The 24,512-nt window shown below is 56.6% G+C and overlaps 2 protein-coding genes across 9 annotated transcripts in view; one reads left to right on the forward strand and one right to left on the reverse strand.

The window, feature by feature from the left end:
- STARD8 (StAR related lipid transfer domain containing 8) overlaps positions 1–5,310 on the forward strand; it is a 41,450-nt gene extending 36,140 nt beyond the window's left edge. For 4 of the 5 annotated variants that reach the window (XM_042825133.1, XM_042825137.1, XM_042825135.1 and 1 more), the window contains 9 exons: positions 675–848; positions 947–1,106; positions 1,389–1,587; positions 1,698–1,908; positions 2,012–2,126; positions 2,393–2,614; positions 2,962–3,182; positions 3,298–3,474; positions 3,712–5,310. In XM_042825133.1, the coding sequence (XP_042681067.1) occupies positions 675–848; positions 947–1,106; positions 1,389–1,587; positions 1,698–1,908; positions 2,012–2,126; positions 2,393–2,614; positions 2,962–3,182; positions 3,298–3,474; positions 3,712–3,829 (1,597 nt within the window). In that variant the 3' untranslated portion in view covers positions 3,830–5,310. The remainder of the gene's footprint in view (positions 1–674; positions 849–946; positions 1,107–1,388; positions 1,588–1,697; positions 1,909–2,011; positions 2,127–2,392; positions 2,615–2,961; positions 3,183–3,297; positions 3,475–3,711) is intronic. The other variant, XM_042825134.1, reaches the window with a different exon arrangement.
- A 57-nt stretch (positions 5,311–5,367) lies between these two features.
- On the reverse strand, positions 5,368–17,463 carry LOC122163704 (relaxin receptor 1-like). Of its 4 annotated transcripts, none has more exons than XM_042825139.1 (19): positions 17,159–17,463; positions 14,778–14,921; positions 14,037–14,117; positions 13,843–13,948; positions 13,433–13,504; positions 13,105–13,176; positions 12,721–12,792; positions 11,830–11,901; positions 10,322–10,396; positions 10,154–10,225; positions 8,978–9,049; positions 8,809–8,880; positions 8,582–8,653; positions 8,426–8,497; positions 7,145–7,374; positions 6,684–7,049; positions 6,264–6,479; positions 5,925–6,022; positions 5,368–5,777 (listed from the first exon to the last, which is right to left on the reverse strand). In XM_042825139.1, exons 1-19 carry the CDS (start codon positions 17,217–17,219, stop codon positions 5,598–5,600), a joined length of 2,205 nt encoding a protein of 734 aa, XP_042681073.1. In that variant the 5' UTR covers positions 17,220–17,463; the 3' UTR covers positions 5,368–5,597. The 4 variants fall into 4 exon arrangements, with proteins under 4 accessions (XP_042681073.1, XP_042681072.1, XP_042681074.1 ...); XM_042825138.1 differs by having other exon boundaries at positions 6,639–7,049; XM_042825140.1 differs by lacking the exon at positions 12,721–12,792 and having other exon boundaries at positions 6,639–7,049.
- Between the last annotated feature and the right edge of the window lie 7,049 nt (positions 17,464–24,512).

A 24,512-nucleotide genomic window follows, 5' to 3' on the forward strand; every position in this document is an offset into this window, starting at 1 on the left:
CGCTCCCTCTCGCTCCCTCTCGCTCCCTCTCGCTCCCTCTCGCTCCCTCTCGCTCCCTCTCGCTCCCTCTCGCTGTGCTGGCGCTCCCTCGTGCTTTCTCTGAGAGATTCTCCCGGCACTGCTGAGTTCTGCGGATTTCCCAAGGCTGCGGGGTTGATGCTGGAGGGCAGTGTGCCCCTGAGCAGGGCAAAGAGGAATGTATGGAGGTGGCTTTTCTCGTGAGTTGGGGATGTCCTTTACGTCCTGCTGGACTCGGGAATGCAGCTCAGGAGCTGGGCAGGAGCCTTTCTGGAGCAGCGCAGACAGAAAGGGGTTGATGGGCTGCCAGCGGAGCACTGGCTTGTTAGAGCATCTTTTATCCTTGAGCAAGCAGGTGTTCCTGCTAGTGCATTTCCCAGAGCCCCTGCCCTCCTGCAATTCTGCCAGTGTGCAGGTGGGAGGATGCTGATGTGGCAAGAGTGTCGGGATGGGAGTGGTCCTTTAAGTGGATAAAATATCTCTCTCTGTGTCTCTGTGCTCTGGCACTGTCCCTGCTTATTCTGTGAGGAGTAGGAAGCATCCCTTGTGGCACTTGGGCTGGTGCAGGGCTGGCTTGGTTCAGCCTTGCTGCTGCAGTGCTTATACCAAGCTCAGGTGCTGGAGGGAAGGCTCTGAACGCCTGCCTTTCCCCACAGAAAGCTGCGCTGGCACAGCTTCCAGAACTCCCACCGGCCCAGCCTGAACTCTGCCTCGCTGGAGATCAATCGCCAGTCCTCTGCTCAGCTCAACCTGCTCCAGAAGTGCTCCTTGCTGCGGCTCACAGCTATCATGGAGAAGTACTCCGTGCCCCACAAGCAAACCTGGACGTGGTGAGCTGGTGGGGAGGGAGCTGGGATGGAGCCCTGGGGATAGTGCTGCTGAGGCAGCTAGTGGGCTGCCCTGACCGCCTCTCCATCCCACCCTGCAGGACTGTGCCCAAGTTCATGAAGCGGAGCAAAGTCCCTGACTACAGGGACAAGTCAGTCTTTGGGGTGCCACCCATCATCAATGTGCAGAGGACGGGGCAGCCGCTGCCGCAAAGCATCCAGCAGGCGATGCGTTACATCCGCAGCCAGTGCTTGGACCAGGTGATGCTGCAGCTGTGGGCGCTGAGGGGCTCTGAGCATGGGCAGCTGCTGTCTGCAGTGCTATAGTTGGGGAAAAAAAAGTGAACTGCAAGCAGTTCATTCACTTCTTGCAGCACTTGGAAGCAGGAAAGGGGGAGAGCAAGGCTCTCTGTGGGATATTCATGTCTGTGGGGTCATCGCAGCCATCCCATACCTGTGCTGTGCGGTGGTGTGGGGTAGGGGGTGAGGAGCTGGGTAGGGACTCAGCTGGCATCCCAGCATGTTCCCGCTCCCTCCCGGCAGGTTGGCATTTTCCGTAAATCAGGGGTGAAGTCTAGGATCCAGGTGCTCCGTCACATGAATGAAACCAGCCCTGACAACGTTAACTACAAGGGGCAGTCAGCGTACGACGTGGCAGACCTGCTGAAGCAATATTTCCGTGACCTGCCGGAGCCCATCTTCACCAGCAAGCTCACCGACACCTTCCTGCAGATCTATCAGTGTAAGGCACGGGCTGTGCGGGGGGACAGGCAGCTCTCTGCTCCTGGGGAAGGGGAGGGTGGAGGTCCATTAAGGTGAGGACGGAGCGCTGACTGCAGGCGCTGCCCTCAGTTGTGCCAAAGGAGCAGCAGCTGCAGGCAGTGCAGGCTGCCATCATCCTGATGCCGGATGAGAACCGTGAGGTGCTGCAGACTCTGCTCTACTTCCTGAGTGACATTGCCTCTGCCGAGGAGAACCAGATGACTGCTGGAAACCTGGCCGTGTGCCTGGCCCCCTCACTCTTCCATCTCAACGTGTCCAAGAGGGAGAGCACCTCACCGAGGTAAGGGCTCTGCTCCTGCTGATCTGCTCTGCGTTACAGGGCCGGCGGTGGTGTGAGTTGGGGCTGGGCTTTGGTGCCTGCTCTCAGCTCGTGCCATCCACAGGGTGATGCACAGGAGAGGCACTATGGGGAAGCCTGACCAGAAGGACCTGAATGAGAACATGGCTGCAACACAGGGGCTCTCCCACATGATCACTGACTGCAAGAAGCTCTTCCAGGTGGGTGGCTGTGGTGCACTCAGCTTGGTGCTGCCCTCCTGGGTCTGTGGGGTGAGTGCAGGGTGAGGGGAGGGCACCCACAGGGTCAGCCTGGGGCATCACGGGGCCAGCAGAGCCCTGTTCACTGTGGAGCCGGTCACAGGCTGCAGGAAGTGTGCCCAGGGAGGTTGCATCTGTCCTTCTCACCTCCTTCAATGAGGAGCTGTGGTTTTCTGGCTGCTCAGGATCACTCCCAGCCTGATGAGCTGTGCACTCTTGCTTTGCAGGTCTCCCATGACATCTTGCTCCAGCTGAGCAGTTCTTACATGTCAGCAGATGCTTACCCCCACCCCCTGTCCGAATTTATGACCCCGAGTCAAGGGGAAGGCAAGGATTTACACTCCTACTTTGAGCAGAATGTCCGGAACCTGCTCAAAGAGTCATCAGAGAAATTCAAGGGATGGCTGAGCACCCCAGGACCCCTCAACACGGAGCTCTCCTGCAAAAAGGTGAATGTTACTGCAAATGGGATCTTTGGATTTACAAGGTGATTTGGGTGCAAAGTAACCACTGCGAGCTACAGGTCCTGTGGGCGCCTGATGAGGCCTTGGTGCCCATTCCCTTCTGCAGGGAGGGAGTCGGTGGTCCCTGCCCTGGCTGGAGGGGGACAGCTCAGAGGTAGAGCGCGCTCTATATTCAGAGCCCATCACATCTCTATTTACCCCTCTCCACCACCCTACGCAACTCTTCTGTCCCATGGTGCTGTTCCACGGCAGTGGGACCCGTCAGTGGAACTGCTTGGGGACTGGTGGACGGGCTCCCAGAACAGTGTGCCTGACCCTTCCTTCGGCCCCAGCAGGTTGGGGACGGGCACCCCCTGCGCTTGTGGAAGGTCTCCACGGAGGTCGAGGCCCCTCCCTCCACGGTGCTGCAGCGGGTGCTGAGGGAGCGCCACCTCTGGGACGAGGACCTGCTTCAGAGCAAGGTGGTGGAGGCTCTGGACAAGGACATGGAGGTGTATCACTATGTGACGGACAGCATGGCGCCTCACCCACGCAGGGACTGCGTGGTGCTCAGGTGAGGGCAGGTGGGACCGGAGCTGGAGGGCTGTTCTTGGTTGGTGTGGCTGGCTGCGTGGGCTCTCCCAGCCCCGTGTGGTGCAGCCCAGGGCTGAATGCTGCTCTGCGTGCAGGTGCTGGCGCACAGACCTGCCACGAGGAGCCTGCCTGCTCATCTCCATCTCGGTGGAGCACGACAAGCTGCAGGTGGAGGGAGGTGTTAAAGCCGTGGTGCTGACCTCGCAGTATCTCATCGAGCCCAGCGCCATGGGACGCTCCAAAGTGACGCACATCTGCAGGGCTGACCTCAGGTACGAGAAACCCTTGGGATCACTGCTGTTCTTCTGCATCCGTGCATGCTGGTGGGGGTGTGGGAGCTGTTCCTGCGTTTTGCTGTGTGCCCATAGTGATGAGGGGGGAGGACATGCTCCTTTTGCTGCCATATTGTCCTTGTTCATCATAGGCCATCACAGCTAGCAAGAAACAAGGTGCTGCTTGTGGCCTGCCCTGCCTGTTTACCCATTGTCCTGCTTTGCTCCTTTTCCCAGGGGCCGATCGCCGGAGTGGTACAACAAAGTCTTTGGGCACCTCTGTGCCATGGAGCTGGTGAGGATCCGAGATTCTTTCCCAGCACTGAGTCCGAATGGCCCTGAGACCAAGATCTGAGGAGCTGGGAAGATGCTGCATCCTGTCAGACCACAGACTTGCAGCCAATGGGGCTGGGACACGGGGAGGGGAGTGAGAAGCTGACATGCCACTAAGATGGGCACATATTTATATGCTTCCTTTTAACCTGGGCCTGGCCCCCCAACAGAGAGCCACAGGCTGCTCTATGTGTGCGTGGCCCTTCTCCGCTCCCCCTGCAGGGCCGTTTGCCACCATTCCTTGGAGGGACAGGGGCAGCTGGACCCCCCACACCTGCCACTGCTCCTTTGTCCTGTCCCATGCATGCTACAGGGCTGGCTGCCGGCAGTGATGGAGCTGTGCCCCGAGGGGCTTTGTAGGAGAGATGGACAAGAGCATCTTGCTTGCCCCTGGAGAAGAGAGGGGGCTTTGGGGTGATGCCCAACGGTCCAGAATGAGCTGGACCAGGAGCTGCTCCGGGTGAGGGTGTGTGGAGCAAAGCTGGAGGCAGCAGAGGTGTGGGAGCTGAGGGGGCAGGTGGAGCCAAGGCCAGAGATCACGGTGCTGTGTGAGGAGGTGAGGACTGGGTGGTGAGAGGACAAGCGTGCATGTGCAGTGTCACCCAGTGTGGGGACAGGCAGGGAGCTGGGCTGGGAACCTGTTTGCTGAAGGATGCTCTTATTGGAGGAGAGGACTACATAGATAGCTATAGATCCATTTACTGACAACCACTGTCAAGTGGCAGAAGGAATCTACTGCTGTTACCTTTGGTGCTAAATTTCATAGGAGACGAAGGATAAAGCTGTCTGATCCACTGCCTTGGACTTCTTCAACTGAAAGATGCCCCTGTGCACTGCATTGCAGTGGGGGCTGGATGGACGTGTGTCCAAGCCAGGTGCCATCCTTCCACACCAGTGTCAGGCAGTTGGACGGGGGGTGGACAAGGCTAGAAACCCAGAGCAGCTGCAGGGAAGCTAATGAAGGGGCAGCGATACAAGGGGGCTGAGACAGTGGAGCAAGAAGGGTGGAAGCAGGATGTGCCCAGCACTGCAGCTCCCAGCTCCCTGCTTACAGCTGGAAGGTCTCAGTGCACCCCTACCAGAGAGGGGTGAGGGGAGCTGATCATGCAGCAACTGCTTCCATTAAAGCAAGCAAATGGTGATAACCCAACTGCTAGAGCCAGGCTTAGTACACCTCCTGTGCACTGCAGTAAACAGGCACGGTGGATTCACGTCTCTCTGGGCAACTGCAGGCAGCAGAGCTTGTGACCCACAGGAGTGCAGAGCTGCCCCAGCACCCCTCCAAGGAGCTTGGCTTCCCCTTACCAGCCCTTCCTTCTTCCTGCAGTGCCCAGAACTGACCTGGTTTCTCCTTTAGGCAGGGACCCAAGTTACTTGACGTCGTTCCAACTGGAAGGCAACACGACCCACAGGCGGGAGCAATTCCCAGTGCCAGTTTTGCCATAACAAATCATGTCTGTCTCTCTTTTGGTTAAAAAGAAAATAAAAATGACCCAGTCTGCATTCTGTTTTTATATATATATATATTTATATATATATATAAAATACATAACTTCTTGAGGGAGTGATTTTTCTCCTGATTTTTTAAAAAAATGTTTCTTTTCTTCCTATATAAATACTTGTACAGTTGGAATATTAATATATAACTGCGGACAGTAGAGCTCAGCACCAGGTGATGCTCACTTAAAAGATGTGTATTTTGTATTTAAGGGGCTATTTCTCGTTTTGTATCATACGCAATGCAACAGATTGTTTGACTTGGATTGGGGCTGCTCTTCCTATCCGTGTAATTAATAAAGTACTAACGATAGCTGCTGGCTGATGCAGGAACCCTGGTGGTGAGTGGGTGCTGTGAGCTGATGCCCCGTTGCGGAGCTGAGCAGCGCGGTGATGCAGTGCTGTGATGCAGTGCTGTGGAGACACCTGGGTCGCATCTCTGGGTCACAGAATGCAGCCAAACCTGAGAGCAGCTGTGAAGATGCCCGCAGGGCTGAGCTGTGCAGCGAATGCTCGTGCTGGTGGTGCCAGGCGGGGTCAGGGGTTGCCTATAGCACCACCAGCATGAAGCTCTGCCGGGAGCTCAGCTCTGGGCGCCGGGCGTGCAGACAGCCCTTCACCTTCTCCTGGAAGGGAGCCGTGGTGATGGTGTAGAGGATGGGGTTGAGTGCGCTGTTGATGGGCAGGATGAAGATGACCACCCAGGATGTGACGGTGCCTGCTCCAACCAGGAAATGCCATCAGGCAGCCAGCCTCCCCCAGGGGGGAGCACCCCACACACGGTGGGGGTTCATGACTGCTGCCCTCTGCCAGGGCCCAGCCAGGGATGAGTGGTGCTCCCCCCCTCCTCCCCTCACAGCCCACATGTGGGTGGGGGGGCACCCAGACTCAACAGCACCCACCCCAAGAGGCCCATAGCCGGGAATGGGGGTGGGTAGCAGCAGGCTCCAAGACCTCACCTGGAATTTCCACCTGCAGCAGGGAGAGCAGCTTAAGCAGGAAGATGGGGATCCAGCAGAGAGCATCAGTGAAGACGATGAAGAAGAAGCGCTTGGCGATGGCCACTTCCCGAGGGCAGACGCTGCTCTCCGCTGTTCTGCAGGTGGTGATGCGGATCGAGTAGAACATGCCAGTGTAGGCAAAGACAATGGTGATGAAAGCTGCGAGGTTCAAGCCTGGAGACAGGGAGAAACTTCGCTCTGAGCATGTCTGATAGACTAGGAGCAGAGCAGCCCACTTCCAGCAGTGGGAAGAGAGGAGACACCACTGTAGCTTCAGCTTGCCCTGACCCTGCACCCCGCTCTCCCCATCCCCATCCCTACCCAGGGCCTCACCCAGGTAGATGGTGGTGGAGAAGCCCCTGGCACTGGGCCGCTCACCCAGCTCAGACTGCAGCGGGAAGCACACCCCGTTCCTCCCATAGTAGTTGCCAAAGGACTCCTTGCAGCACAGCGGCACGACGCTGAGCGAGAGGCCCAGCAACCAGATGGCAGCCAGCACTGAGGCTGTCTGCTTCCTGCTGGCTCTGCGGTAGCTGAAGGGGAACACGATGGAGTAGTATTTCTCCAGGGTCATGTAGGTGAGCAGCAGCACGGACACCTCAGAGGACAGCATGGCCAGGCTGCCCACCAGCTGGCACGGCACGCTGGCCATCCAGCCCTGCGCATGCCGGTTGTATTCTCCCGCATACTTCAGGTCAAAGGCACCAATGACAAAAAGGTAGATGCCCATCAGGCCGTCCGCACCTGGGGGGAGACAAAGCACCATGAGGAGGAGGCACCGCACTCAGCAGCACCCGTGGCATCAGTGCCCCCACAGCCCCTGTTGGCCCCCGGCTCACAGCACAGGGATTTGATGGCCATGGTGTGCGCGCTGCTCTCTGTGACCACGCAGGACCGCATGCAGATGACGCAGAGGTTGCCCAGGCAGGTGATGCAGGCGATGACCCAGACGAAGACACGCAGGATGATGTTGGCCAGCAGGTGCTCGAAGGAGGAGATGCCGTCGGTGTTGGGTTTGCAGCTGCGCACGTGGGGCGCGGAGCTGCAGTACTGGAACTTCTTGAAGTAGCTGCAGGGGGGGGATCCTGGCTGCTGCCTCAGCCATTGCACAGCCATCCTCCTCCCAGCCCTGCCTGCCCCGCTGGGATACTACTCCCCTTCTAGGTGAAGAGCCGGTCGGACCCTCACACTGCAGCCAACTGCCTTAGAGCCTCCGCTGGAAGACAGGAGTACCTGGTAACCCTCTTCTAGAGAGGGATTTGCAGAGCACCAGAGGGCTTGCGGTTTGCACAGCCACCGCAATTTGCTTTGGACAAAAAGCAGCCTGAATCCTTTACAAAACAGCCCAGAGGCACCCCTGTGCTTTCCTGGATCAAGTGCCACACACTTAAACCTGTGCCTGTTCTGCACTGCTGGCTAATAAATACAGAGTGCTTTCCTTCAGCCTGTGATTCTCACAAACATTTAAAAAATTAATCCCTTTTTTGAGTCTCTCAGCTTCCATTAGCAGGGATTCAAATTTTTTCCCCTGCATGTTATTTCAGATTAATCTTTTCAAGCCTTAGAAAAGCAATTCCATGTAAGCTTAGCAAAACTCCACATTAGAAAATTACTACAGAACTGACATGCAAGGCTCATTTCTGCTTAATTATAGATAAAAGGAGAGAAATGATTGCTTATTAGCAAGTCAGGTAGAAAATGTACCATATTTGCAGTCCAAACAGACCAATTACAGAAAGGAAGATGTACAGTTGACTTTCATTGCAGGTACTCTAAAACGTGCATCTGCAGAAAATTAACAATTTTTTTTTTCCTCCTTGCAAAGCACTCACAGCTGGCTCCTCGGCTGCACTGCCACCATGCCCACCCTGCCTGCACATCTCTGCTGCTCTCAGGCCATTAGCTCATGCACAAGCAAAGGAGCTCGAATGGGGTTGCTTAACCCTGGCTTCCTGTACCCACCTCAGTCAGCAGGGCCCACCCTTCCCACCCCACCTGTGCCCAGGGCTGCACAGCACCCTCGCACAGCACGCACTCTGGGGCACGCAGCTCTGCGTGCCATCCCCTCTGCTCCAGGGGGAGGTTTCTTGGCTTGGGGCGCCCCTTCCCTCCACACTCACATGTGGGAGAGGTTGGACAGCCCACGGAAGGTCACATTGTGGATGTTGGGGATCTCCAGCCCCTCCAGGCTCCTGCAGGATGAAGGCAGGGCTGGGTGCTGCTGCTGGGTGTGGGCCCACTGCGGCACTGCGGGGCTGGGGTGCTGCGGGACTCACAGGGACAGCAGCTGGGGCAGGCTCTCAAACTGGCTGGGGCAAATCTCTTTCAGAGGATTGTAGGAGATGTTCCTAGAAGGAAACAAGGCGCCGCTGTTCCTCCCCCTGGATGCGTTTGCGGGAGCTGGAAACGAGGGCAAGGAGCCGTGTTCCCTGCTCTTCCTCAGAGCTCCCCACCCCAGGGCAGCACACAGCCCTGATGCAGGCGAGCAGAGAGCCATACTCACAGCTGCTGCAGTGCAGCCAGGCTGTGGAACAGAGATGGTGGGAGCTCATCCAACCCATTGCAGGACAGGTCACTACGTGGAGCAGAGCGGTGCTTAGGGAGGCAGGGGGGAGCCCACATGAGTGAGGGCCCCAGCCCAGGGCTCAGGGGCACAGCAGCCATGCACTCACAGCTCCACCAGCCTGCTCAGCCCAGAGAACGCCCCACTCTGGATCCACCGGAGTCTGTTCCTACGCAGGATCCTGGGCCAGGAGGAAGGGAGAGCACAGATGCAGCACTGTCCACGTGCATTCCGTGAGCATACCCCAGCACAGGGCTAGCTGTGAGCACTCAAGATGCTGCAGGGGCACCCGAGGGTCATCAAGTTCCGATGCCCAGGCCACAGGCAAGGCCACCAACCTCCTGATCTGGTACTAGACCAGGCTGCCCAGGGCTCTCTCCTACCTGTTCTGAACGCCTCCAGGAATGGGGCATCCATAGCCTCTCTGGGCAGCCTGTTTTAGCACCTCACCACACTGTCTCTGTGAGGAACTTCCCCCTCACATCTACTCTAAACCTTCCCTCCTCAAGTTTAAAATCATTTCCCCTTGTCCCATTGCTATCACCTCCATCATGGATGTGGGAGAGGAGGTCAGGGAGAACCCAGGCCTGTCCCCAAGGACTGAACAAAACGCACAGGGGACTTTCATCACACCTGCATCTCCTTCTGACCATGAGACAGTGGCTCTTCCCCTCTTCTGAGAATGGTGACAGCAGGACCAGAAAGTGGGCAGCATGAGAGAGCCAAAGGGAGCAGAGAGCACTGTTCAAAGCTCTGCCCAGGAGGAGGGGGTGGGTGGGGGCAAAGGTGAATTCTTTGCTTTCATTGGCGCCAGGGTGGCACCTGCATGAGAGCCTGGAGCACTGCTCAGCCCTGGGCAGGAGGGGACTAAACAGAGCTCGTCACTCTCTGACATACGGAGCCAGCATATGAGCTTTATGTCTCCTTGGGGATATTTTTAGGGGCTCCAGATGCCAGCGGGAGGCTCAGAGCTGGCTGCAGGCCCTGCTGCTTGTGCACCACAAGCAACTTTTTCCATGCAGTGCCCTGCCTCTGACCCCGTGGATCATAGCAGCCCCTGCCTGCAGCTCCCTGCCCCGCTGGGTATCCAGCCATACAAAAGGCTCTGGAGAGCAATGCTGGCCAAGTCTGCAAAGCTGACTGCAGTACCAATGCTGCTTACAAAAACAGAGTGCAACCATTCACCTGGGACACAGCCCGGAGCAGAGCGGGGTCCCTGCTGAGCACTGCTCATCACCCACCTCCATGCACCCACAGTGGGAAGGGGGACCCCTAAAGGACTCACAGCACAGTGAGCTCACGGCACTGCTGGAATACGGCCCCACGCACCGCCTGGATCCTGTTCCCTTCCAGCTCCCTGCAGGGAATGCAATCACACTGCTGCTTCCCCAGACCCACCCCAGTGCCCCCAGGAGCAGTACCCAGACCCCAGCTGCCCCAGTCAGGTACTCACAGCCAGCTTAGCTTTGGTGTCTCCACGCAGAGGGAACCATCGGGTATCTTGGCCAGGGAGTTGTTCAGCATGTACCTGAGGGGGAGGCAGTAGGGAAAAATAGGGTTGCAGTGCAGCCCACCCACACAGGACGCAACCTGCTGCTAACACTGGGCCACATGGCACTCCATGAAGGCTTTCTGCTGGTGCCTGGCCCGACCACAGGGCTCCTCACAGTGGTACCCAGATGAGCTCAGGGCTGGCAGCACCTCCCTGACTGATGGATCCTTGCACCCTTGTTCCCATGTCAAAGCACGAAGCAGTTCACGCAGGCAAACACCTGGTGCATGCAGCTTAACTGCAGTGCAGAGTTTTGTTCACCTTCCCTGGGAGGTAATGGGTAGGGGTCACAGCGAGTGAATGGGTGCAGCCCAGGGAGAAAGGTGCACGGAGCCAGCAGCGAGCAACCCGAGGGTGAAGGCAGTAAATGCAGATTTATAGCCCAGAATCCCTCTGACATTTTTTCAACCCCTTTGCACATGCCTGCGTGCAGCGTTTCTTAGTGCACTTCTTGTGACCGCAGTTTATTAGTTTGTTTGATTTGTTAAAAAAAGGCAGAATGATAAACATGCTGCGTCACTGAGCTGCTCCACTGCCCGCAACGTGGGAACACACAGCTTTGGGAACAGAGCTGGGACACGGGGTGCCAACCAGGCATCACAGAGCTCTGGGGGCACAGCACCTCCTGCCCAGAGCTGTTCCCCTGCCCCACAGCCCCAACCATCCCCACCTGTGCGGTGCTCGCTGTCCCAGTCACCCAGCACCAGACCCCCAGAACCCCTGGTAGCTCCCAGCCCTGGCCACAGCCCCCTCAGCACCACGCACCCACACCCCATTTTGGGCCTTTTACAACTAATTCCAGCCCAGACATCTCCAGTAGAGATGTGCAAGCCCACAGCAGCAGCAATAGCTGAGGCTCTTCCCTTGCAGCTATGTGCTCAGGGATTACAGCTTAAAGCAGCCAGATATACATGAGCATACATACGTGCATGTGTGCTCACACACACATTGCTGTGATTCTGTGATTTTTTTTTCCATTCTGACAGCCAAAACTTCTCCCTAACACAGACTCCAGGCTGCTGCCAGAGTTTCTGATCTGCACAGCGGACTGTGGAGGTGGAGGAGGCATTGCAATCATGTTTAAGTGACTGCAAGATTACTTTTATGGCAGTCGCAACACGAGAGTTATCCTTTTCTTCCACTTGGAAATGGGCCCCATAAGCAATGCTTGGCTTGAGCCTGCCTTCTCTACAAACATGCAGCACAAGAGACAATGGCTGGCCAAGGCTGGGGTCCCACCTCCAGCACCACCCTGCCCCAACAGCTGCTGGCAGTGCAGTGGGAGGGCATCCCTGGGGAAAGAGTGGGGGCACAGCATCCTTGGCCGAGCCCAGAAAGCCCAGAGCTGGGGCATGGCCAAGCAGTGCAGGAGGCACCGAGGTGACCCACAGTGGCTCCCCAGGACTCACAGGAAGTACAGCGACCTCAGCCCTGAGAATGTAGCAGGGGTGATCCGGGCAATCCTGTTGTTGTCCAGCATCCTGGGGGTGAGAAGAAGGAGAGGTGAAAGCAGGGAAGGGACTCTGGCAGCACACAGAGCGCTGGGAGCCTGTCCCACGGCCCCATCCCCGGGCTGGGGGCTGCCCCATCCCATCCCCTCCCCTCAGCTCCTGGCCAAGCTGAAGCGTTAGATCCAGCTGCAGAGCCTGGATTCCCTCACAGTCAGGCTCTGCTGGATTTTTCCTCTCTTCTGCTGTGAAACAATGATAAATTAAACACCATTCAGGGAATTAGGGGCTGTGCCTGACTTCTCTGAAGTCCTCTGGTTTGTGTGCTCCGCAGACCACCCTGCATGAGCTGCTCGTTGTTGTTTCCCTCTTTGATTTAAGGGACGGCTGAGCCGGTCCTGTGGCACATCGGGAGGGAAGCTGGGAGCAGCCCTGCATGCGGGGAGGGGGGGAAGGGGGGTACAATGCAGAGCAGCCTCTGCACCCCAGCTCTGACCAAATGCAGCCTTAGAGAGCAAACAGGACCGAATGGTACAGGCTGTCCTTTTTGTTTAAGCACTTTTGGAGGGGGGTTGGACCTGCAAACTGACTCCACGTTGGGAAGGTCTCACACAGAGCTGTGGTCCTGAGAGTGCCCTGCACCGTGCCCAGCACTGTGCACACCCACTGCCCTCTGCAGCCCAGCAGGAGCAGCTTCTTCCCTGCAGGAGAGAAGCGCTTGGCTCCCACCACAGAGCCACGAGCCCAGCATCTCTGCTCCACCCCGTATCCCTCCCAGGGCTTTGGGCTGCCACCCCCAAGGAAATACGGTCACGATGCACACGAGGAAACCAGGAGCAGCAGGGAGCTCACAGCCACTCAAGACGCTTCAGGTCCTCAAACGTGCGGGGCAGCAGCTGGGAGATCCTGTTGTGACTGAGGAACCTGCGGACAGAGCAGGAGGGGCATTTTCCTCCTGCCTTGGTGGGGCTGCTCACAGCCCCCACTGCCAACGCCTGGGACACTCCCTGGTCAGTGCCAGCACAGGGCCTGCTCAGAGGGAATTGGGCTGAGGAGAGCACAGCTGGAGCTGGGGGAGCTGGAGGTGCCTCTGCTCTGCCCTTCTCTCCCCCCACACTCCACTCCAGCCGACAGCAGCTCGGTGCAATTCTCACAGGAGCAGCTGTGCTGTGCGTGAGGAGCTGCATCCCATGGCCCCTCTCCCCCAGGCCTCATCATGCAGCCTTTCTTACTTACAACATCCTAAGCTGAGAAAGTCCAGCAAATGCCTTGGGTGAGATGACACGGATCTTGTTGTTCTGCAAGAATCTATTAAAAAAAAACAACAAAAAAAACACAGAAGCACAACAACAACAACAACAACAAAACAGAAAGCAGACTGAGAGAGAGTTGCTTTCTAAGGGATTCTGAGGGCTTGCAGGTCCCCAGGAAATAAGGACGTGCCCCATATCTGCTGGGGACCTGCAGCCCTGGAGCAGGAGGAGCAAATGATAGAGATGAGGAGCAGAGCAGAGCCACTCCATTCCCCTGTGCAACCCCATGGGACAGAACAGGCAGTACTCACAGCTTCCTCAGGCTCCAGCACCCAGCGAACTGGTTGTCCAGCAGAGTGTGGATTTTATTTCTCTTTAGGTCCCTATCAGGAAAGCGAGAGGAGAAGAAAAAACAAACAAAAAAACACAAAAAAGATACCTAATAATAAAAATAATTTAAAAATCAAATTCAGAGCCAGAGAGAAAAAACAGGAGGACAAGAGAGCCCTGACTCTCCCTTTCCCTGAAATAGGAATGTGTTGCAAAGCAGCTGCTGTTCATTAACACAATCCTGCTAATTGCTCTCCAGGTGAGAATTTTCATGCTTTCCCCCCCCCTTCCCTGCTCTCATGTCATGTATGTGAGAGGCACTGGGGGATCAGTGGTGCTGGCAGCCCCCGGCCTGGCAGTGCTGAGATGGGGGCAGCCCTGTGATACTCACAGCTGTGTCACATTGGGGGACAGCCTGGGCACAGCGCTGAGGTTCTGTGCAGTGCAGTCCACGGCCCTTCCCCAGCATCGGCACTGCTCCGGGAACATCTCCAGCACTGTGGGACCAGAGGGGATGTGCTGAGGGGGCAATGGGGGCCCGTGTGGTGGGGAGGGGATGGGAAGGCAGTCCTGAAGGTGGCTTACAGCACGTGTCCGCCTCGTCCTCTGTCCAGATGTTCCCAGCCAGCATGTCGCCCAGCACCCCCAGCCAGCCCGTGGTGTCCACTGTGGGCAGGAGTGCTGTCAGGCATGGCTGCATCCCACAGTGCCCAGCAACTCTGCATGGTGGGTGCAGAACCCCACAGCCCCAGGCAGGGTGCGGGGAAGGAAGAAGGCAGCAGGCTGGCTCCAGCCCCATGGCTGTGTGAAGCAGAGCTAGCTCCATCCAGCCATGTTATGTGCATCCAAACGTTTCCTTCCACTCTTTCTCCCATCCCACCAAACCTGTCCTGTGCAGGGTGCTACACCCACAGCTCCCAGCAGCATGTTTGCCCAATCTCTGGCTCTTTTACATTCTGCTTTCCAGCATCCCTGAGCGAAGAGCCCCCCAGTGGCACAGCATATTGTGCAAAGAAGGGAATTCACTTTGTTTTCTTACATCTGCTGCAGCCGTGTGCCCCAACAGCTGGCACAGAACCTCCCATCCCTCTGTCTCTGCAGACAGTCCACACAACCCTGAGGACTGCAGCAGGAGAGTCCCAAACAGGGGAGCTGCTAAGTGGGCATGCATTACAGCACCAGAACCAGGGCGCCGTGGTCCATGATTCCTGCCATTGCTATCGCTCACAGGGAAGGCTGCAGCTCTGCCCTAACTGCTCTCATCATCCCAGTTCTTGGCATTTGCAGCCCAGGGACACCCCACCTTCCTAGGGTCTTGCTAATTACCACAGTTCTCCTCATCAGCGCCGTTGTTGCAGTCGTCCACCCCGTTGCAGTGCAGGGCCTGGGGCAGGCAGACCGAGAGATTGCCACAGGGAAACTGCCCCAGGGGACACACGTACCCATCACTGGAGGGCGTGGGAAGAGGCTCTGCAGAGGGAAGAGGGGATGCTCACTACTCTGGGGGCTGAATCCTGCTGTGTTCCCACCTGTCCATGTGCCATCTGCCAACCCTCAGCAAAGGGCTCTGCTCCCTGTGGGTCTCCCTGACGCCCAGAGCAGACACTCTCCCACAGGCAGACATTCCTCCATGGACAGACATTCTCCCTGTACCTTACCCCAGCCCACACACCCAGCCCTCTGTCCCACCACAGCACATGGCTGCTTCAGGCTCCCTTTCTGCAGAGCCCCTTCTGTCAGAGCCATTGAGGTACTCAGCTCCAGGGCTCTGTTCATTAGCATCCTGCAATTATCCCTGGCAGAGGCATGCCTCAGATCCAGCTAAACGTTTCCACACCTGCTTTGATCAGGAACCGGGAAGTGGCAGCAGGCAGGAATCAGGAGGGAGCAGGGCTGCTTTCAGGGCCCAGCCTGTCGCTCAACATTTCCTTCAGCTGTCAGCCTATTAATGGCTAATGGGGCATGCTATAATTAAAAGCACTTTGTCTCACTTGTGCACACACGCTCGTCAGCAAGCACTCTGCCTTCGCCACCAGCCCTAAGCAAGAGAGGGGGAGAGCAGCATCCCATAGCTGGTTGCAGCCTCACTGTCCCATGCTGGCCATGGTGAGGTGCAGGAGCTGCTCCTGTGCTGACCTGTCTCAAAACAGGACCCAGGGAGCCCCACACTGCAGAGACATGGCAGAAGGACCTCACGGTCCCCACAGCAGAGAGTGTTTGCATATGGAGCTATGTAAATACCGCGAGAGAAGAGTTTATCCACATATATATTGACACACATAAACAGAGGCAGATGCTGCTTTTGAAGGAAGCGGAGGTCGCAGTGGAACTGATGCTCCCTGGCCCCGGGATCTGCTCTGCACTAACCAACCTGGGGCTGGAGGAACCGGTTACAGTATGAGGGAGAAATCAGGCAAATGGGGAGAGATGGGCAAAAAGTGAAACAAATGGACAAAGAAAAGCGGGCACTGCTCGTGTACCCCCTGCCTGGCTCTGGGAAAAGGCAGCCTTGAGAGGAAGCAGCCAAATTTAGCCGGGGCCGATCTTGGCATTTGCTGCATCCCTGCAGGGCCACACAGGCCTGTAAACGCAGCCCACGCAGCCCCATAAAACGGCTGCGACCAAAATAGAGCACAAAGCCAAAGAGTGCTGCTGGGGGGGGGGGGGGGCCGCCGCCCAGCTGAGGCCAATTTCTCAGCCCCAGTCCATACACACCACATTCTTCCTCATCATGCAACTTCATCCCGGGGTCTTATGCAGCCCTGTGGGACTGCATGTGAGTGCCAGAGGGATGGGTTGAGAGCTTTCCGCTGGGAGCCCACTCATTTCAAAACCAAACCAAAGCGCTGCTCTGCCTTCCCTGAACTCAGAGCAGTTTCCCAAGTCACTTCAATACATTCATTTCCAGAAGGTAAAAACTCTAGGAGCTAACCCACGCAGCAAAGCAGCTTGACTTACATCTATATCACCTCTATCCTCAAGGAAAGCCCAGGGCTGCTGCCAGCACATCACTGCTGGTGCTGCCCAGGATGCGGCCATCCCATGCTGAGCATCCCAGCATCCCACCGTTGCTGAGACCCAGCGCTGCTGCTGGCTGAGCTGTGCCCCCAGTGTGGCTGTCAGGGCTGCTCAATAACTAACTGCACATCAGACAGAGGCCGACCCTCTCCTCCCACGGGCCGCTGGGGAAGGAATGGTTTGCGTTGCCATCGACAAAAGCAAAGCACAACAAATCATCCTCGACAGAAATACCACAGAACGCCTGGATGCTTGGCGTACCCCTTCCCAGCTCCCCACAAAAGCACCTGGTTTTCGTATGGTTTTGTCCACTGCTCCGTCCCCTGTCTGACCGCAGCATTAGCACTGCCCTGCACCTCCCCTGCTCTGCTCCGTGCTCGCTTTCTCCCAACTAAGAGGCAGAGGCACAACCTGCGGTAGTTTCTGGGGTTACGTGTCCATGGGGTTGCGGTACGTGGGAGTCTGGGCAGGAGCACAGCGAAGAGAGCAGCGTCAGCGGCGGCACAAAACGCTCCTCGAACCCAGCATTCTTCTTCCGTGCAGCACGGCGCTTTGCAGGCATCGCCGTGTTTGTGCTGGGCTCTGCACCCGAACACTGGGACACATCTGCCCATGAAAACCCCCTCTCCTGCCCCCCAGCAGACGGTCCACGGCCCTCCCCACTTCCAGCAGTGGCCTCACCCACGTACCTGTGGCAGCGCAGAGCAGCGAGGGCAGCACCAGCAGGAGCAGCTCCATCATGGGGCTCATGGCACCGAGAGAGTGCTGCTGCGGGAGGCAGAGGAGGCAAATGGAGCGTGGGGATGTGACCAGTCCTCTCCTTCCAGTAGCTTCCACCAACGCACAGCAGCACTGGGGTGCTGCAAGTTGTCAGTGCTCTCCGAAAGCCATGTGCTGCGCTGTGCAATGCCCGGCTGGGGAGGCTGGGAGCTGAGGAGGAGGAGGAGGGCGAGGAGGAGGAGAAGGAGAAGGAGGAGGAGGAGGCAGAGGGCTGCTTTCTCCACGCAGGGAATTGGCATTGCAGCCTGTGCTCCTGCCCTCTCGATAGATGCTCCCATGTGGGGCAGGGCAGCCCCAGACCCTGCACGTGATGCAGCTGGAGGGTGTCTGCCAGGGATCCACCCCCGGCACCTTCAGGTCACCACTGCCCTCACTCAGCTCCCAGGAACCAGCAGACTGAGCTGCTTCGCTGGCCTGGATTCACCCTTAAGAGGAAGGATGGGCCTCGAGGAGTCACAGCTGTGCCACTGGAGGGGATCTGGTGGCCTCACCATGCTGTGATCTCTGTGCTCCGTTCCTCTGCCATCGGTGTGGTGAATCTGCTTGGAATCTCCTTTCCAAGTTATGAACGCTTGTTATGAGTCCAGAAAATCTGTAAATATATAACAAATAAAACCATTGCCGCTGGAGGCAAATCCGCTCAGGACGCTGGAGTGGCTCTCCCACCTTTCCTCAGCTGCATGATGTAGGTGTGTGAGATTAAATGATGAACACATTCCCCTTTCTATTTGAGTATTCTTATTAACACATTTAAAACTTATCAATAAACTTGCTGATGCTTTTAAAACAACCCAACAACCCTTCCTATCAGCACTGAGCAGGTGAGAATAAAACACATCTCCTTCACCTCTAGAGCTCCACGCTGACAGCCATGCAAGGACATGGCTCTGACCCCAGGCACTGAGCTGCTGCACTGGAGGGCTGCATGGCCCCAAACCTGCCTGCTCCACTACTGGCACTGCGCCCCAGGGGGGATGCGGGGGACTGGGCTGTGCCAGGATGCGGGGAGCAGCCTGCGAAAGGAGATGACACGGAGCATTTGTGGTTCTAAATCAGATTTATTTAGGATCGAAGGGCACATTGAAGCCAGCAGCTGGATAGAGTGAGGCATGTTTCAGGGTCTAACAAAATTCCTCTCTGCTTTAGCTTGGCTGTAGCTACAGCAAGGGCTGCCCAGCAGCACGGGAGGCCATCCCAAGAGAGGATGGGAAACAGGAACCCTGTGAGCAAGCAACAACTGGGCAAAGGCAGGAAAGGCATCTGCAAACTGATGGCGGCCAATTCCCTCTTCCCAGCGAAAGCAGTGGTGCTTCCTCTCACCACTCCTGCCGGGTGTTCCTGCAGTCCCTCCGCTCCCCCCAGCCCTCAGCTTGCTTCTTCTGCTGCTCTGCCGGCTGTCAGCATCCTCACACCATGTCTGCATTCCTTTGCAGGAGCTTTGTTAATGGGCCAAAGCATTTCTCCTCACACCCTTTGGCAGAAATCTTTGTCCAGCTCTTGACTGTGCCTCCCACTAACCACCGAGTGATGTATGGGCGCTGGAGGCTTCGGTGCATGCATTAAATCTCTGTAAAGCCCAGCAATACGATACAACAGAGTCCCAGGCGGCTCAGAGAGGACTTGTGCAATGGCATGGCGTGGATTTACAGCTGGGGTCAGAAGCGTGGCCTCGCAGCACTGCGCCTGCTCCAGCCCAGCCTTGCAGCGAGTGCATCTTGCTAGCAGCTCTGTCATATCCCCAGATAATGTTACTTCTGAGCAAAGCGAGCCAGCTTTCCTTCCACTTTGTTTTCCACTGAGATGACTCTCAAGCCAAATCCATTACCTCTGGCTCAGGCCGGACTTCTCCAGCTTTTCTTGATTTGCTGGAGATGTGCCTCTGCTGTGCAGGGTACCGGTTCACAGTACCAGCAGTGCTGGTGCCAGGCTGCTGCCTGCCCTGACCCCGTAAGAAGCAGGGAGCTGGGGATGCTGCACCCCAGGTACCCAGAAAGATGCTGTTGGCAGAAGTGCCAAAAGGGCACAGCGAAGGAAAACCCATACTCATCCCACGCGGGCTGCTGTAGTGCTGGGTGCTGGATTTTTGGTTAGGATCTTTGGGGTCTGCAGCCCTGCTTTGCCACTGCACCACAATGTGCTGCCCAAGCCCTGATTCTCCTCCATGCACAATGAGCACAAGTGGGAGGTGATGCTGTGCCTAGAGCTTCCTGGAGCACACTGCCTGCAGCTCCTGTGTGGTGCGCAGTGCTTTCAGTGCCGCGATGTGCCCTGAGCTCTCTGTCAGCCACACAGCAGTTAGGGAAACCTAAACACTCCTGATGGGAAGCCTTTTAAAAAAGTCTACACCAGATCTGCAAGCCCAAGTGTTTCTCCTCGGCAGATGAACCAGAAAGTCATTAATTACTCTGTGCTGGAGCAGATGTTTCAGTGTTTGAAATTGCTGAGGAACTGAGTCACTGTGCAGCTGGGTGCCAAGAGATGGACAGTGGCAATGCAAACACCTGGTGTCAGAGGTGGGAGCGGAGCAGCCGAGGACCTGGGGAGCATCCCACAGACCTTAATGGTCATGTGAGCTTGAGGGGACACAGCTGGGGACTTTGGTTCCCAAATTGAATCTACTTTGTTTTGAAGTGACATCCAGAGCCCAGCAGCTTATCAGGTCCTGGCTGGGTGTGTGGGGAGGCTTTGGGGGGTGGGTGGCACAATGGCATCGAGCAGGCAGATGTCCTCCCACTGTCCTCATCCTCTTTCAGGCTCTCTCCACCTCCCGCCTTCCCCAGCACCCCCCAGGAATGCATTGGGGCTGCAGATGGGGTTTGCAGCCCAGCTCTGTGCTGCAGCTGCTCACCCACAGGCAATTCCCAGCACCGAGGCCAGAGCCTCTGGACATGGCTTGGTTGCATTGCAGTGCATGTTATTTACATCTGTGCTGCAATGGTGCACTGTTCTTGGAATACCTTTTATGATATGTAATAAAGAGAACTTGCAGCACAGCTTGCAGGCTCTCACAGCACTGAGCCGCAGCACATCAGAAACCCCCAGTGCCCACAGTGCTGCTCTACGTGAGGCGCTTTCCCTCCTTAGAGTTTAGCTGCTGGTTCACCGACTGACGGATTCCTCACTCTCAGCTTTTGCCCTCTTTTTTCTGTCCTTTTGCGCACTGCTGCGGTTTATAAGAAAGAGAAAGTGAGGGAAAAGGCTGCTTCAGGATTCCTGGTCTTCTCACCGCTCAGATTGCTCACAGAAGCCAGGCAGCACGGGAACGGGGCCTCACACACCTGCTGGACGTGCACTCACTGATGTGCATCCCCATGCTGGCTCCTGACAGCCTTCCCTCTGCAGACTGATGGTAAATCCTCCGCTGATGTGGAGGCAAGCTCCCTTCTTCATGCAGAACACCCATAAATCACTTGTTCTTGGGCAACAGCCCCGACCACAAAATGAGAGCATGGGGTGTGTGCCGGGGGTCTTGGCTGAACCCCACCTCAGCACAGGTCACTGCCAGGCTCCTCTCACTGCCCTGTGATGAGGTGAAGTGCAGAGTCAGGCCGGGCAGTGCCTGCCTTTGTCCAGGGCACATGGCCTGGCTGCGGTAGGGCTGGCTTGCTTGGAGGTAGCTGTTGGTCTGGGGCCATTGCTGTGTTTCTTCATCCATCTAGCAGCAGCACAGCCTGCTGCCATGCTCCCTGCCTGGGAAGCAGGGTGCTGATCTCAGCAGAGCAGCCTCAGTTCTGTACTTTTATATACTGGCCCAAGCCTGCATCTCACTCACGTGAGCCAGCCCACAGCTCTTCAGAAGTGGCTGCACTGTTTTACATCACTGTTGGTCTTCCAGCAATGCCAGAACCACACTGGGAGTCCAATTCCTGATGACTTGGGAAGGACTGAAGGCCCACAGGAGCAGGGCACTGCTACTGAGATGTGACGGTGTTGGTCAGACCAGGACAACACCTGCAGCTAGACAAAATGAGAGCCGTGTGCATTTCAGCCCTGATTAAATTGCACAGCTGCTGCACTTCTCCATGAGACATGCCTGGGGATGGGCAGCAGGAAGCTCTTGCCCTTCACATGTGAATCCCCACAGAGCTCCTGCTGCTTCACACCTCTGCTACTCATCACCACTTTTGCTGGAAAGAGAGATGGCACAGCTCTGCCCAGAGCCTGGTGAGAGCGAGGTCACAGCTCCCTGCTGGACAAGGCTTGGGGTGGAAGGAGGAAACAAAGTCCTCCTTGGAACACCACCAGGTAATGCTGTGCTGCTGTGTGACATTCAGGCTGAGGGTCTGGCTGACTCGTGGACTTTACTAACTCCAATCCTGCAGGAGCGAGGAGGTACGATATGATGGCAGCTGCAGCAGGAGTGGTGCTCTGCCTGCCTGGTTCCCCCTGCAGCCCCAGCCCAGAACTCTGCCCTGGGGCTTTGCTTGGAGCATTCAGGCTTCTTGCTTCACAGCCTGGAGAGCAACATCTCAGCTCCCACAGATCTGCTTTTAGGGAAAGAAGGGACCCTCTTGGCTCGCTGGCAGGACAGCTACTGGCTGGGAGCAGATCAGCAGAAAGAGAACCCAGCACTTGGCAGGGAGAGGAGCGAACCACTAAAGCTGCTCCAGCTGGCATGCTCTGCAGCTTCTGCCAGAGTCTGCAGACTTACCTGCTTCTTTCTTCTGCAGAGCCTTGCAGAATGAATCGCAGGAAAATATTTGGGCCATCGAGGTCTTTGCTTTCTAGCTGTCACGCTGAAACGGTGTGAAATTGCCAGCCTTAAAGCAGACAGGTTTGATCAGAACACCATGTGGTGGTGGTGGATTGTAGACACAAATACTGAGCTGTGCTGCTTTTTAGGGTTCACAGCCTCTATTTCTTTACACTTCTTGATGGTTGCAGCTTGCAGGAGGGTGTCTGGGAGCCACTGCAGTAGATATGCAGACTTTCAGTTCCGTGAGAAGATCTGAAAACCACAGGACTGGATGAGAATTAGACAACCTGAGCTTTACCAGGTAACAGTTTCCTCTTCCCATTGCCCAGTGCTGTAGGTGTTCACAAAGCACTGCAGCACTGCCCCTCCATTCATTCAGTCCTCTGCTGACAAAAGCCTCCTTCATGTCACCAACATCACTTTCTTCCCCTCCACTGCACCAGTGACAGCTCAAACTCCTACCCTGCCCTCACCCCTTCCATCTCCTGCCCTGCCCTGTGTGTGCAGCAGGGGAGGGCTCTGACACCCCCAGCTCTCCCAGCAGTGTGCAGTTCTGCTCCGTTTCTTATTTGTTTTGCACTCCGCTGTTCCTCCAGGGCTCTTTTGCTGCCATGGTTGCTGCAGTAGAAGGGAGCGATGTGAGAAAAGCTCACATTCCTTCTGAGAGCTGCTGGCAGCAGGCAAACCCCCACTGGAAGCCCTCCCCAGGGATGAGCCCTCTCTGCTGCCGTTTGACTCGGTGTAAGGCGCTGATCACAGAAAATCATCCAGAAAGGCCTGCAATAGAATTCCTCAAGAGCTGCACAAGGGTCTCCAGGCTAAAGCAGGGCTTGAAAAGGATCTTTATGTTGGGAAGGGAATCAATTGGTTCCCACTTGTCCGGCTGGCAGCACTCAGCCCAGGACCACGAGCAGCCCAGCTGCTCCCAGCACTGTTACCCCTCTCCTCCCAGAGCTCCTTCCCAAACCACCGTGGAGTTTTGCTGCCTAATGCTATCAGTCACCAAACCACTGCTTATCACTGCATACAAGCTTATCGCCTTCATTATGTTATCTACAGAACCAAAGGAGCCGAGAGCATCACAAATTCCAGCTCTCACTGTGATATCTCTATAAAAACTTGCCTGTAAGAATTACCTCTTCCAGAAACCGCCTGCAGCAATCACAGCTCCGAATCCAAAAGCGGTGTTTGCAATAATAATCAAACGTTCAGCAAACATCATTAGAACTAACTTGCCAATGAACAGAAATAATTATCAGATAATTGCTTTATGGACAACCAAGCAGGGAAATTAGGAATAGTATATTCTCCATGCTAAGCAGGGAAACACACACAGGGAAATAGGAGCACCCAGAGACAAAGGGGCTCATTGAGGGCCCTCAAAGAGAGGGCTGACGTGCTTGCTTGATCCCATGCCAAGCTGCTGCTCCTCGTGCGGGGGACTGAGATCCCAGCTCTGGGGAATTTGGCCTTCCCTAAGGCCCAGAGCTAGATTCACAGCCAACCTCTGGGGCTTGCTGGCACAGCAAAGCACCTCATGGCCCTGCTGCTTGTGCAGCTCTGTGCCACGGGAGCTGTTCCCCACGTACTTGGCTCTCAGATGGGACTCCCACATCCATACCAGTCCCTGGCTAGGAACCTCAGCAGACCTTTAGCACGGCAGCTCTCTGCAAGCCTCAGTTAGGCGGAGTGGAGAAGTCAACCCAGCTGATGATCCTTCACCTCCTTCACCTGGCCCCAGCCCCCTCCAAGCCAGTGGGATTTCGCTTTTTTTGAGTGATGCTTTGCTGAGGCATCGCCGGAGCCCCTTTTCTCCTTGGGGAGCAAAGCTGCCACAGCTCCCACGGAGCACCGAGGGGGATTCGATTCGCTGCCCCCCTCGAGCCCAACCCAGCCCCGCGGTTCCGGTGCATCCCGGCCACGCACCGCCCCCTGCGGGCCGCGAGTCTCTCCTGCTCCGCTCCCCGGGGCGCGCCGGCGCGGAGCATCAGGGCTGTGCGAGAGAGGACGTCCGTATCAACGGCGTTCCGAGGTTTTTAGTCATATTTAATTATCTTCCTTCTTCCCCCAATCTCTGCCTGTCCCTGATTAAAACAAACAACCCCCAGCAGAGTGTTTGTGACAGGAATCGTGTCTGAGCCTAATTAAAACCCGCCGCTCGTCACGCGACGCCTGGCAGCCGGCGGGGGCTGGCGCAGGGCGCGCGGCGATGCTCCCGGCAGCACCACGCAGCTGATGAGCCGCACAGTGCCAGCCCTCGTCCTGCGGGCTGCTGGCACGGGGGGGAGGAGGGAGGGAGCGCGCAAGTCTCAATTAGCTCTGGTGATGACCTAATGGGTTAATGAACAAACTCAGGCGGCAGTTTCTCCCCGGTGCTGCTAAACGCGGTGGCAGTGGGATGCCCCCTCCAGTTCCCTCGTTCCTCAGCACTCGGGGGCCCTCCCAGCTCTGGGGGGGCTGTGGTGATGAGCTGCGCTCGGTGAGCCCTGTTGCACAGGGACAAATCCTGCGGGTCTGTGCTCAGAGCTGCTCAGGGCCCTGATCGGTGGTGCCTCAGTGACCGGCGT

This window comes from Centrocercus urophasianus, unplaced genomic scaffold (assembly GCF_019232065.1).
Source record: "Centrocercus urophasianus isolate 14NV4802_14NV808 unplaced genomic scaffold, USGS_Curo_1.0 seq_24, whole genome shotgun sequence".
In the NCBI taxonomy this organism is placed as follows: Eukaryota; Metazoa; Chordata; class Aves; order Galliformes; family Phasianidae; genus Centrocercus; species Centrocercus urophasianus.

Bases quoted from the DNA above. Each gene is read 5' to 3' on its own strand.
- LOC122163704 (XM_042825138.1), bottom strand. From the start codon at position 17,219: ATGAGCCCCATGATGGAGCTGCTCCTGCTGGTGCTGCCCTCGCTGCTC. The intron at 13,177-13,432 runs GTGAGTACTGCC...TTTTTTTAATAG, and splicing joins TGCTGGAGCCTGAGGAAGCT to ATTCTTGCAGAACAACAAGA. The intron at 10,226-10,321 runs GTGAGTACCTGA...CATTCCCTGCAG, and splicing joins ACACCAAAGCTAAGCTGGCT to GGAGCTGGAAGGGAACAGGA.